General features: G+C 38.9%; 2 protein-coding genes across 2 annotated transcripts in view; one reads left to right on the top strand and one right to left on the bottom strand.

The window, feature by feature from the left end:
• Positions 1–13,751, top strand: part of LRMP (lymphoid-restricted membrane protein) — a 37,845-nt gene that overhangs the window by 18,544 nt on the left and 5,550 nt on the right. Inside the window, exons 4-12 of the mRNA XM_012732782.1 lie at positions 1,718–1,764; positions 1,864–1,925; positions 2,089–2,196; positions 3,927–3,997; positions 7,771–7,828; positions 9,212–9,275; positions 9,363–9,387; positions 9,649–9,789; positions 10,196–10,330. Of these exons, the coding sequence (XP_012588236.1) occupies positions 1,718–1,764; positions 1,864–1,925; positions 2,089–2,196; positions 3,927–3,997; positions 7,771–7,828; positions 9,212–9,275; positions 9,363–9,387; positions 9,649–9,789; positions 10,196–10,330 (711 nt within the window). The remainder of the gene's footprint in view (positions 1–1,717; positions 1,765–1,863; positions 1,926–2,088; positions 2,197–3,926; positions 3,998–7,770; positions 7,829–9,211; positions 9,276–9,362; positions 9,388–9,648; positions 9,790–10,195; positions 10,331–13,751) is intronic.
• Positions 2,100–13,751, bottom strand: part of CASC1 (cancer susceptibility candidate 1) — a 73,448-nt gene continuing 61,796 nt past the window's right edge. Inside the window, exon 16 of the mRNA XM_012732781.1 lies at positions 2,100–2,143. The gene's annotated coding sequence lies outside the window, so the exon portion shown is untranslated. The remainder of the gene's footprint in view (positions 2,144–13,751) is intronic.

Raw genomic sequence — 13,751 nt, 5'->3', positions numbered from 1 at the left:
CCTTGGGCTCTGGGCAGTGCTGCTTCTGCTCTGTAAAGCGTTTGTTTCAGTATTTGTCTCAGTGACTGGCCTATCAGGGGCTCTGGATCAGGACTGTATTTTGTGTCACAAGCTCTTTCTGGAGCAAAAGAAGGTCTGTGATAAAAGTTGTTGAATTAAACTGAGGGTACCAGGGTTTTCCTTCAGTCCCATGTGGTCTGATCTAAATGCACTTAAGTGATGAGATGGGGCAGAGAGAGATTGCCCACAACTGTCAGTGCGGGGGTGGGGGAGAGTCAGTGTAAACTCTTGCTTTGCAAGGTGGTGGCTTTTTTTGTTTTGAGGTGAACATTCCAAAAGTTTAAAGTTAAGTCCTTTGCCCAACGCAGCCAATAATCAGGCAGCTATATCTGTTTCTCTAGTACTTGCAATAGGATGTTTCAGAGGTGGTTCTATTAACTCTGGAGACAACTCTGGATTTATTTGGATCCATTTCACAATCTGGCTTCACCTTCTGAATTATTCTGGGCAATTATTAGTTATTGATTTACTCTCCTTACCTGAACACAAGCTAATCTTGCTGAAACTCACTGTGTAATGTTGTTGGGAGAATAAATGTGATACATACAAGGAGTTATATATTCTCACACCAAACAGATGTAAGCTGCTGCTGTTATTCTGGGTGACTGCATATTCAGCAAACTTGTGCAGCCCCTTTACCTTTCTCTCACTGCAGTCAGTATTTTCTTGTATAGATTCTAAATCTTACGGGTGTTATAAAATGTTCCACTTTAGAAACCTGTTGCTGCTGGTACTGACTCACTGCAGTCAGTATTTTCTTGTATAGATTCTAAATCTTACGGGTGTTGTAAAATGTTCCACTTTAGAAACCTGTTGCTGCTGGTGGTGAATTAATTAGTTGATGTCTGATTATAAAATGTTTCAAAGTCCATGTGGGTTTTTCTTTTAATGTATTCAAATGCTTTTAATTTTATTATGTTTTATCTTCCTAAATATATCACATACAGTAAAAATATACATTTTGAATAAAGGAACCTGTGTTCACACTATTTTTTGAGAGTGAATGAACTAATCTACTCCAATGTCCTATAGTTCCCCCAAATTAGGAGCTCCTGATAGAGAGTAAACATTCTGAACAAGACTTTCAATTGTTTGCCATGACAGCCAGAACCACAGTTTTATTAAGCTCTCTTGAGCACCAATTATAGGTGCTGCCTTAGATGTAATCTCTCACATCTTTGAGAACTGGATTAGGTTTAAACTGTATGATCTGTCTAGCTAGAAAGTGGAGCACCATTTTTAAACCAGCAGGTCAAAAGTTTGAGGTTGAATAACATTTCTGTAAATAGGTTGTTTGATGCCTACACAGAATGTTCTGTTTGAAGAAAATTTGACGTAAGTTCATGAAATAAACTCTACCTGCCCTTTCAGTTTAGAATTTGTTTTGCCCAAGAATTTATCAGGTTTTCTTTAAATATCAGACTTGTAAGTACCTTAAAATTGGAATTTTTTTTTTGCAAGTACAGGTTTAAGGGAGAATGTATATCAACCTGCCCTATACCATTCTCCACCCCCCCCACCTTCTCTCCAAAAGAGCAAAATAAATATGGATTCATTTAAATTTGTATGAAAATATTTGCTTAAAACATTTTCTCTGGGATGGAAAATGTCAGATTGTTGAATTTTTCCCTCCTGTTTTTTTTTTTTTTTTCTTAAGGAGGATGGTGTCGGCCACTCGTGTTCCGGGAGTCTGCCACAGTCCAGGTCTGCCTGCTTGTGCGTGTGCATTTGTATGTGTGTTCAGCTGATTTTCAAGAGCGTTCTTTGGACATCCCAAAGATATTTCTTCTACTCTTTTGGCAGGGAGCACGCCACACTTCCTTCTGTCCACACTGCACCCTCGGAGAGCGCAGTGACTTCCAGTGGTGAGTTGGACTTGGAGCGGCTCTAAGCATGGATGTCAGTTGTAATCTTTAGGTGACGCCCTAGGATCTGCTGAGGTGTGTGCGGGTAGGAAGGACATGCAGGCTGATAACACCATTTGCATAATATTCAGGTTTTTGTTTTTTTTTTAATTCCTGTTGCTAGATGCTGGATCAGAAATTTTGAAGATGGCTTCTGGTGACCTTGATTGTAAATCAGTCTGTGAGAAAGAGGACAATATGCAGTCAGCTTCTGCTGTGATAAAGATCAGAGGTAAGCTGTGAGGTTCAACATAGTTTCCATCCTAACAACAAGCACATCTGTAAGCTGCTGTTGGCCTCCATAGCTGTTGGTAACATTTGAAAGAACTTTCAAGATAATGGCCTAGAGAAAGGTTGCCAAATAGGTGACCATGTATCATAGTGTTGCCTTTTTTTAAATCCCAATTATGTAGATTGAACTAAAGTTACAGTATATTTTGATGGGACTTAAATGGTTCCTTATGGCGAAGACGGACTGAACACAAATGGGTCTCAACTGTAGTGCAGATGTGAAGTCATGTGCATGGAAAATTCTCAGAATCTTAATGAGGACCTACTAATTAAGGTCAGAAGGATGCACCAGTTGGTCACGGTCAAATCGGGAGCAGAAGAATGCACGAAGGGACGTCAGTTCCTTTTCTGCCATTCAACTCTGAAAACAAAGCTGTTATTCTTGTTGTCTTAACAAGACATTCAACTCGGGTGTTAGTACTAAAGTAGAGTAGCTAGAACATTGTAGAAAGGGGTTACTTGAAAAACACCTTTATTCTCAGTCTCACACTGAATAGGAAAAAATTGACCAAAACTACGAGACACTGGCTTTTCACCTGTCACAGCAGCAAAGAGACAACAATTTGACATCACCCTTTTGGTAAGGCTGTGAAGGAAAATGAAATTTTCAGTCATGATTGTAGGAAATGTAAATTGTTGTGCTAACGTGTGAGTGCTGTGATACAATAATTATTCAGTTTCTGAAAATTCTATAACGATTAAATATTGGAAACAAGGTAACTCAGTGGAAGGCTCTATCATATGATGGAATATTGATATGCATCCATACAGCATATATAAGGAAAGCTTCCTTGTGCACTGACATCAAAGAACTACTGTCTTCAAAAAGGTGCTACATTTTTGAAAAATAGACTAGGATGACATTTTTTTTTGTACAGGTGAAATCTCTCTGGGAGAAAAGACAAAAATTAATTGCAGTGTTTCCAGGGAGGGAAACTAGGTTTTCCAGAGAAACCTAGAAAGGAAAATTATCACTCTAAAACGTTCATATATTTTGAGTTAAGGATCATATGCATCTATGATCTGTTTTAAATTTTAAGGAAAAACTACAATTTCGTGCAGAAAATTGGATTTTTCTGTGGCTCCATATCTTTGAGCTGCTCTGAACCAAATTCGGGACAGTGGATCATCTGAAGACAAAAATCATTATCAAACACATTATAGTACAAATAAAGTAGATGAACTTCGGGGGAATCACAAATGCGATGGCATAAATGAAAAGTGCATCTTCTTAGTTCATTTTATTCAGAGTGACACCATGTTTGAGAAAGATATCAACCTTGCATATATAAATTTTAAAAACCTGTTTGAAAAGCTATTAAGATACCAATTGCTCATCCTTCATCTAGTTTCTATAATTACCCTAATAGTGTGCTGGATTAAGGAAAAAAAAAAAAACCACAAAGCAGCAGCAGCTTTAAAAATGACTGTAAAGCCACATTGTTGGAAGGCCATTAATTTCTTCAGAAATCCTATGTGGCTTAGCGCCTGTGGGGCCTCCACTGATCGGGTCCTTATTCTAGTCAGTGGACACATGCAAGCTGCATTGTTTGTGCTTTGTCTCGAAGGCCTTTGCCATTTGCTCCCCCCATCTTGCCACTCTCACCAATTTACCCTGCTTTTTCTGGTGACTGTGCCTCTAACTGTGCAGTGGCTTCCTTTGTCTCACAGACACAAGTGCTGCTGATGAGAATTCCGCGCCACAAGGCTCTGGAAGTGAGGCCAGAACCATGATACGTCAGGTAAAGGAATGAACACGTTAACAATAAAAGTAATGGGTGATAATGGTGGGATTGAGACTTCACAGATATGTTTAAAAGCACAATCTCATTGTATCTTTCAAAATATTATGAGGTTAATAGAATTATAGTGATAGTTAGTATACAAAGATATTGAACCCAAAGTGTCTTTGAGAACTTAGTCATGGTCAGAGGATAGAGTCAGACCTAGGACCTCCTGAGTCTGCACTGATTTTCTTTCTTTCTTTCTTTTTTTTAAGATTTATTTTTATTTATGTATGCAGAACTAGGGTACAAGCCAGAGGTGTAGTAGCAGTGCGAGGCTTCACCAGAGACAGAGTGGGGAGCAGAACAGGCAGATCCACAAAGTACACTGCTGAGGGGAGTAGCGGTTGGGTCAGGAGAGTTCTGCCTCGCCATGTGGGTCACCTCCAGGGCAGGGATCAAAGTTGCACAGAAGCAGCTGTGGCTACCTTGTAGTGCTGCATCCTAACCAGTTGAGCCACCAGGGAGGGCCTGCACTGATTTTCTTTTATTCCATCATGTTTAATCATCAAAGGTGTCCTGGCAGCAAGCTAAGTATCTGTTGACAGAGGAGTGCTGAATAAATGAATGCTTTAATGAAGAAGGCAGAATTAAATAATGCTGCATGTCTTGAAGACGTGTCCTATTTAGGGGAAAAAAAAACAATTACTCAGTAATTTTAGTGGGATTGTCAATATGAAGGAAAAATGTTTGGGGTGAGAGGATACCCTGTGAGAAGATACCCTGTGAGTAAATGATTATCAAAAGAGTTAAATTATTTTCATTGAAGCACTTACTCACTATTACTGGTATGAACTAATAATTAGTAAAGAACAATTTATAGACTGAGATACCAGGTGCCTATTTCTTTAAGGGTCTGTATCATGTGTTAGTCCCACTATTGTATGGTACAGGGGTGTGTGTGTCTGTGTCTGTGTCTTTGTCTGCCTGCCTGCTGTGTTCCCTCAGTGGATAGGCCCATTTGGCTACACCAGTGATGCATGTAAGCTAGTTTAGGAAGTTAGGAGAAGGTTGTGTCTTTGATATATTTAAGGCATAAGGGGGATACAGATGACAGTACTCCAGTGTGAAGTGGGAGAGTGAAGCTGTGTGGTGTGGAATGACTATCTCATGCAGACAGAATAGAGATAGTGTTGCTTAGCTCACATGAAAATGGCCATCCCTTAGGAAAAATGGTCAGAGGAAAATTCAAGTCCCCTGGTCTTTCATAGGCTTCTGAAAAAAAAATATTAAAAAGAGATGGAAACAAACTCCAAATATAGTGGGTTAAAAAAAATAAAAATGGAGCATTGGAGGTAAGATTGAGTAGGTGGAATAGTTCAGAGAAGAGCTAAAGGTAGTGTGCATTTCGTGGTGAAGGAGTAAAGGAAACTAATTTGGGAGATATTGAAGAGATTAAATTCCAGTACATGGTGACTGACAATAAGGTATGAAAAAACATAAGCACCTGTGCTTTGGCTTTACCCGCAGAATAAGCACAGTAACATGTCAGGAGTTAGGAAGAAAAGAACAATTCATGGTGTAACATAAGACCAATTTAAGATGAACCTAGTTTCAGACTGATGCGCATCCATACAATTTTAAATATAGCAATAGACTGATGTTGGGGAGGAGACCTCCTCACACTTTTGAGTTTTCTTGTGCTGGTCAAATAAATAAATGCAGCATTAGTAGGAGAAAACAAAACAATTGTATCTGTATGGTTACCAGGTCAGTGAGGAAAAATGTGGTATGTGTCCTGAGCTAAGCAATGGAATAGGAGTTTTGTCTTTCAAGGAGTGGGAGGGGCTCACATGAGTAGGAACAGTGACTTATAGGATGAAGATCAAATGCTTGTAACAGGTATTTTCTCTGCCATACAGGTAGGTTTCTCTGGTAGAACAGTTATTTCTGGTTATAACCCTAATTCTGGGGAAGATACCCTATGTCCATTCTTTTACAGTTGAGGGAATGGCAAAAGGTTCTGCAGGACCTCACTTGACTATAGCTTGAGATTATCCACATGTTCAAGGGATTCATCTTGGAAAGACCTATTTTGAGTATCCTGGGGAGGCCTGTCCATCACCCACATTCATAGACGTACCCATGGGACTTTAAGGACAGGTATATGTTTCTGAGTTATATGCAAAGAACCATGTGTGTGGAAGAGATTTCCCAAGACTCTGGTTGGCAGGCAGGCAGGATTCGAATTCTTGATCATTTATCATCCAGTATGAGGTCTTCTTGGCAAGAGAAACAGAGGAGCTGTTATGGTGATAGCAGGACATCAAAAGAGGGGCATTAAAGGTAGAAAAATCTTGAAGGAAGGGATTACAGATCATTTACAATCATCAGTGAATTCAAGTAAGATAAAGATTGGAAATGATCCACTGGATTTGGCCATAGGGAGTTCAGTGCTAACTGGTGGGGTGTTGCAGATTGAGAGTATCAAGGACAAAGGAGGATGAAAAGCAGGAGACAGCAGTGGTGGACAAATCCTCCCAGAAGAAACATGGCCACAGGAGCTGGTAGAGAAAGGCAGTATCATGGCTGGAAGAGGTCATGGGGTTGAGGGAGGATTCAGAACAGCTTGAGAAATGTTTAAGTCTTGATGGAATGATACAGTTTCCTGCCTGTATTCTTGGTTACGATTTATCAATATTTTCCTTTCCATTGTCTACAAGTTACATGATATGTAATAATTACCACGAAAATTTGTCTTAGACTGAGTTATGGAAAATTTTGGAGAAATTTGCTGAATAATTTTCAGCATAGAAATGATTACAAATGATTACATAAAAATGAGCTTTCCCAGATCATTTCTACATTTCCCATTATTCCCTGGGAATGCTGTTTCCAGGACACCAAAAATAATCTACCAAATAATACCAAAGAGGAATGTTCTAGTTGGGGGGGGGGAAATCTGACATATAGTGCACTGTCATTGTGGTGATTCTTGTTGTACGCATGCCTTTATAGGATAGGACAGTTGGCTGGTGACCTCAAGGTGTATTCAGATGGAATAAACGTCTAACAGGACACAGTCTTAGCAGCATTTTAACACAGCTTTCCACAACAACCAAGCTTTTAAGCTTCATCTAAAAGTCACCACTCTTGGGCCTTCCTAGTGATGTAAGGGGTTAAGTCTCAGCACTGTGAAGCTACCCACAGCCACTGCAGAATGCGTTTGATCCCTGGCCAGGGAGCCAACACACATGGTGCAGCAGACCTCTCCTGTCTCACACACTGCTTCCCTCAGCAATGTATTTCTGTAAATCTGCCTGCTCTGTTCCCCATCTGTCTCTGGTGAATCCTCTCACCCCTGGCCTCACCTCTGGCCTGTACCCCAGTTCTTGTATGCATAAATAAATCTTTGGGGAAAAAAGCCACCACTCTTTAACTCTTTGTCCATCCAGTGTTCCCTCTCTTCAAGCTCCTGCATGTCTGCAGACTTTCGTTGCTGCTCAGGGCATGCATTTCTCTATATCTCAACTGTTTGGCAGGTAATGCTAATTTACTTTGTGGTAATTTGTGTTAGTTTTATAGCTTTTCAAATATGACTGTCCATTGTGCCTCAACCAGATTGGAATCCCCCATGGGGCCAGTCCTGTTTTGTTCATAACCCCTTGTACTATTCTCTGCATGTCTTAAAGTGTTCTGACAGGGTTAGGAGAGGACAGGAAGTTGGGAAATGATTGATTATGAAGAATTTCCATGCTGTGTACAGCAGTAAAATCTCCTTATGATTTTAGGAAGCCAAAGAGGAACCAGAGACAATACAGGAACATAAAAAAGAATGTGCTGCAGAAGGTAAGGAATGTTCTGTTCCAACTGCCATCTGAGCTTTTATGATCCCTGCTGAGATTTTTCTGGGTGAAAGCTTTGCACATAAAAAGATGCATCATCTTTACAAATTTTGCATCTATGGATAAAAGAGCCCAAACAGAATAAATTCTTGATCCCAGTTGTATGATTTGCAGAAATCCACATCTGTGCTGAATTAATAAGTAAGGCCCACAGTTAATAAGTAAGGACTTGCACTATCTCTTGCCCTGTCCTGAAAGGCCCACAGTTAATAAGTAAGGACTTGCACTATCTCTTGCCCTGTCCTGAACTTAGAGACAAGGCAACGTTGGTAGTAAATTCTGAACTCCACTTTGAGATTATTTTCAGTATCACAACTAAAAGTAAAAATGTAAATATGTTAAAGATGTAAAAAAGTGAAAGTACATATGTCATTCGAGTTGCAAGAGTTAATCTTTTTTTGATCAGTGAGTAATATTCCATCTCTATTTCTGCCATATCTTGTAGATCAACTATTTACCTGTCTGGGGCCATTTGTTTCCATAACTTGGCTATTGTAATAGTGTTGCAGTAAACCTAGGAGTGCAAATGCCTAGTGTGTTCATATTCTTCTGGTAACTACCAAGAATTGGGTAAACCTAATGTCCTTAATAACAAGTAGCTTCTTTGTGAGCTTGTCATGAAGCAGAGTATGCCTGTGATAAACAACACCACGTGTTGTTGCTGGCCCTGTTGCCGCTATGAGGCAGAACAGGGGCGGGGCAGAGGACTATATATATTGGCCCTGAGATCAAATCAAATAAGCATTCAAATGTAGAGAGGGCAGTTGACCTGCCCCTTGACTCTGAAACATCTTCAGGTTTGAAAGAAGCCTCACATGCCGAAAGGGGAGCCAGTGACTTTACTGCCCCAGAAGCCCAGAAGCAGAGCTGAGAATCCTCATGTTTAAGCAAATGCATTATTAGCTATAGTCTCAGACTCCAATAAAATGCTTTTGTGGGCCTTCCCCAGTGATGCAGTGGGTTAAAACACAGCACTAAGAAACTAAAACCACTCCAGCATGATTTTGATCCCTGCCCCAGAGGTGACCACATGGCAGAGCAGACCTCTCCTGACCCGCCCATTATTCCCCTCAGCAGTGTACTTCATGGCTTGGCCTGTTCTGCTCCCCACTCTGACTCTGGTGAATCCTCTCACTGCCCCTGCAACTCTGGCCTGTACCCTAGTTCTGTATGCATCAATAACTAACTAACTAACTAACTAAATTAATTAATTAATTAATTAAATTTTTTTAGATTGCCTTGTTAGTGGAGAGGACACAACCTTTGATCAAATGTGCTTTTAGCTGTTAGACCTTTTTAGCCAAATGACGTGTTGTCTTTTTAACAGACACAGCTGCTTCCCCTCCTCCTGCAACCACTGTGAAATCAGTTAACATTAGGCAGAATGATAAGTAAGTGCTCCACATGCTGCTATCACTTTTTACTGTTTAACCTTTCAGTTGACTAAAGCTGAAGCTCTTTGTCTTATCCTTTAGCAGTTCTGCCAATGAGAAGGAGGTGGAGGTGAGTTGAAATCAAATGTTTTTTTTTCTTGTATTAAATTAAATGTCTCAGATCACCTGCCCACTGCTTCACGCTTCTGCACATGCTTCATCCATTTGGGGTCTGTTGGGTTTGGCGTTGGCTCGGTGCAGGTAGTTTCTGTGTGTACATGTTGCTTTGCTGGGAGCAAGAAATGCCTGACTGTGATCTGGATTTCAATTGTATTTGCTTTTCTTACCATATCCAGTTTTCTTCTCTCACCCTCACATTATTTTGAAACAGGCCGAATTCCTCAGATTATCCTTGGCCTTTAAATGTGACTATTTCACTTTGGAGAAAAGAGTGAAACTTGAACAAAGATCCCGTGACTTGGCAGAAGAAAATCTAAAGAAAGAAATCACCAATTGTCTCAAGCTATTAGAGGTGGGAACTGTGAAATTTGGGGGCCACCACTAAGTCTTTAAAATTACATTTGCATTTATGAATAAACCCAACACCCAGAACCATTACTATAGCTTTGTAATAGATTTTGTAATGCATTTTGAAGTGTTAGTTTTGTAATTTTGTTGTTCTCTTTTCCCATTGTTTTTGTCCCATATAAATTGTATAATTTTTTCTATTTCTCTACAAAAAAAATTCCACTATTGACTCTAGATTGGTTTGGGTACTATGGCTACCTTAACAATATAAGTCAATCCATGAGCATAGCATGTCTGAACATGTCTAACTTGTTTCTTCAAGATAATGGAGCTTTGATTCCAATATGCAGGTATATGTTAGTGTTGAATGCGTTAATCAAATACTTTTTAATATTTTGCTCTTTGCGTAGTCTTTAACGCCTCTCTGTGAAGATGACAACCAGGCCCAGGAAGTCATTAAAAAGCTGGAGAAGAGTGTAACATTCCTCAGTCAGTGCACAGCACGTGTGGCCAGTAGGGCTGAAATGTTGGGAGCCATTAACCAGGTAATGCATCTCCATTTTTCTAGTTAAGACAAATTACTCAAAGGACTTATTTTCCTGAGATTATAGATTACATTTTGGGGAAGTTTTTTTTTTTTTAAATTGTGCAATACTTCCATTTTAATACAGAAAGCAAAGGAAAGTAAAAATTCATATTGAAATGTAAATAAAAATATCTCATAATAGCATTGTAATATTATATAATATATAACATACAATTATAACATATATGTAATATATAATAGTCATTATAAATAATTTGGGATTTTTTTCCTAGACATGCCATAATGCTATGTTTTTACAATTACATATAGCATAGATAAAATGCTGTGTATCTTAATATACATACACATATCATTTTGGCACTTTATTGGTGACTACATATCATTTAACCAATCTCATATTTGATTATTTCAGAATGTTTTTGATATTTTTCTATTATAAATAATGTTATAATAAATATACTTGTATGTTTATCTTTGTATAATTATTTATGGAGAGGAAGGTGTTTAAGATTTATTGGAGGACAAGACTATGGAAACTAATATATTTTCATTAAAAAGATTTAATTGTGGTGATAGTTTTTGCTAGTCATATCTGATATGTTTTCAATATCCTAGTTCCTTCTTAACACCTTATTAGAGAATAATACTGTTTTATTTTTATTAAAGTTACGTATGCATGTAGTTGGGGAGGGGTAGGAAGGCAAGCAATTCCATAAGGTTTCTTATCCCATTTTCTATATTCCAGAACAATAACCTTTAATTCCTCGTTTGTCTTTATGTACAACCATCTCTCTCAACATGCTTACACTTGTAGTAATTAATTTTCATTTTTAGATATTTGCAAGTTTCCCATGTGAAGGTGATTAGTTCTCTTGACCTGTGCCCTCACACCTTTTCACTATCTTTCCTAAACAAACTTAAATTCCATATCAAATGCAGGACTTGCTCCCCCTGGTATAAACCTTCCCTCCTTATTTGGTTTTACTTGGTTGGAAAATCTACAACCCTGTTTATATCCATTTCTCTACCTGCACTCCCCTGAACTGCTGGACCACCCTTCCCAAGATGACTGAGCTCTCTTGAAAGTCATCATCACAAACTCCAAGTGGGTCCTTGGGTTCTAACACTCACCCTCCTCTCTTCTAAATACCATGTTCACATATTTTCCTCCTTCCTCCAACCACCATCATGTTCTCCCGCATCTTCTCTATCAAGTAATGTCATTCCTGCCTGACTCACTACCTCACTGAGAAAACCGCAGCCCGCAAAGGGGAACTTTCACAAGCTCTGAAGCTACTATCATCCCGGCCCTTATACTTCACCTTCTTCCTAGTATTAACTATGACTTGTCTCTCTCATCCTGAGACACCCCTTCCCCGCATCTGCCCTGATAATAACATCCCATCCCCTCTCAATGATTCAAGACCTTGGGACCCTGTCCTCCCCATTTTCTTCTATCTTTAGCTTTCCCCACTTTACCATGTCATCCCTTCAGTGTGCAAATGCAGTTATTCAACAAAATGTTTGACCCTGTCACATTTGGCTACCACCTGATTTCTCTGCTCCCATTTTCTGCAAAAGCAACTCCATTCTCTCTTCCCTCTGCTACATTCGAAATGACTGAGTTTTTCCTCCCCCTCGAAACACTCTCCTCATTTGGCTGCTATGCACCATATTCTCCTGGTTTCCCCCTACATTATGGGCCTTCTCCCTTCCAAGCTCCTTTCTGGGTGGCATCCTTCCCCCCAGGCCTGTACATCTGATCTCCATCTGTGCTCAGTCCCCATCTGGTCCAGTGCAATCAGCTGTTGACTCCCAAATTTGCATGCTTAGCTGAAACCTTTCCCATGGGTTCCAGATTAGAAAACATTACTGCCAACTCAACTCTTCCACTTGAAAGTTCACCGATTTTTTAAAATAGTATTAAAATATTGGGAAGAGATGAAACTCATGGCAAAATGTTGATGATCCTTGAAGCTGATTGGTATGAATCTGTTTGGTAATATTCATAAAAACATTTTTGGTTAAAAAATCATAAATGAATAATGTTAGATCTAAATTATGTGTAAGCATAACTATGACTGTGTAAATTCTGTCCATAGAGATCATAGTCTATTAAGATGATTTTCCTCTTCTGCACAAATTTCCATTCATAGAATTAATCATTTTCTTTGCCATGATTGCTAGTTGCTTAGATTTCTAGATCTACTTACCTAACATTCACCCCCAAGCTCTCCTAGAGGGTGTAGGTCTCACAATACATTTAAATATATCAGTACTGTCATTTCCTTTTCTGAGCTGGTGTTTCTGGATGTTTCCAACCTGTTGCATTCTGGACTGCTGGTGTGCAGATTGACCACACAGGCCTTGGAAACCCTTAAATAAAGATTGCTTCACTTCTCTATGTGCCGAATCTCATGCTTCCCTCTTGAATGGTTTATTTTTTTCACATTGGTACAAACTCTTACCTAGTAACTTCTTGAGACAAAGAATGCATGGGTGGTAGTCAACTTACTGAAATGTTACAGAACTGAAAATATCTTTATTATCACAGGGGATAGTCTAGTTTTGTGAAGGATTCTAAGTTCAGAAAGCAATTTCCTTTAGAACATTTATCAGGTTGTTTCAGATTCTTCTTAACTTCTGATGTTACTGAAGTTTGATGCCATCCTGACTCTTTGTTTATAACTTCTGTTAACTTTACACAGGCTTTCAGAATATTCTCTTATCTTTACTGTCTTCCCTTGATACAGATTTATTTTCATCCAGTGAAGGGACATTTTTTTCAGTTGGCAACTTTATATCCCTGAGTTTTGGAATTTTTCTTCAATTGCTTTAATTTTGTGGAATTTTTCTACATTTTTCTATACAGTCTTTAATCCCTTCAATATCTTGAAGATATTTTGAAGTGACCCTTTTTCATCTTTTAGCTCTAGCTTCAGGGTGATTTCTTCAATCTTACCTTTGTACTTTTCTATGAGTTATTTGGGTGATTTCTTCAACCTTACCTTGATACTTTTCTATGAGTTATTATATTTGTCATATTTTAAGCTTCTGGATTCTTTATTTTGTGAATATTCCTTTTTAATATAATCTTGTTTTTATTTCATGGATGCAATACTTTAAACTCTGAAGATACTGATAATTTCCTTGAAGTTTTAAATTTTCTCCCATTTGAAAATACAAAAAAAAAAAAAAGTCAACTGAAGGAAACAAAGACTGTCTACATTTTAATTTTCTGCTTTCATGCTAGAGGCTTTCCTCTGCATATGAGGGCTCCCCCCACTCCACCGCCTCCATGCACAGCTGAGTGGGAGCTATGCGTGGGGGTGTGACAAATTTTAGCCACACTGAGCTTCACACAAGGTAGGCTGTTTCACTGTGGTATTTTTGATATTGGCAGTTTTAGGACTTTCACC

Source organism: Condylura cristata, unplaced genomic scaffold (genome assembly GCF_000260355.1).
Source record: "Condylura cristata isolate star-nosed mole 26May11 unplaced genomic scaffold, ConCri1.0 scaffold00036, whole genome shotgun sequence".
In the NCBI taxonomy this organism is placed as follows: domain Eukaryota; kingdom Metazoa; phylum Chordata; class Mammalia; order Eulipotyphla; family Talpidae; genus Condylura; species Condylura cristata.
This window is presented reverse-complemented; position numbering and strand designations above follow the sequence as displayed.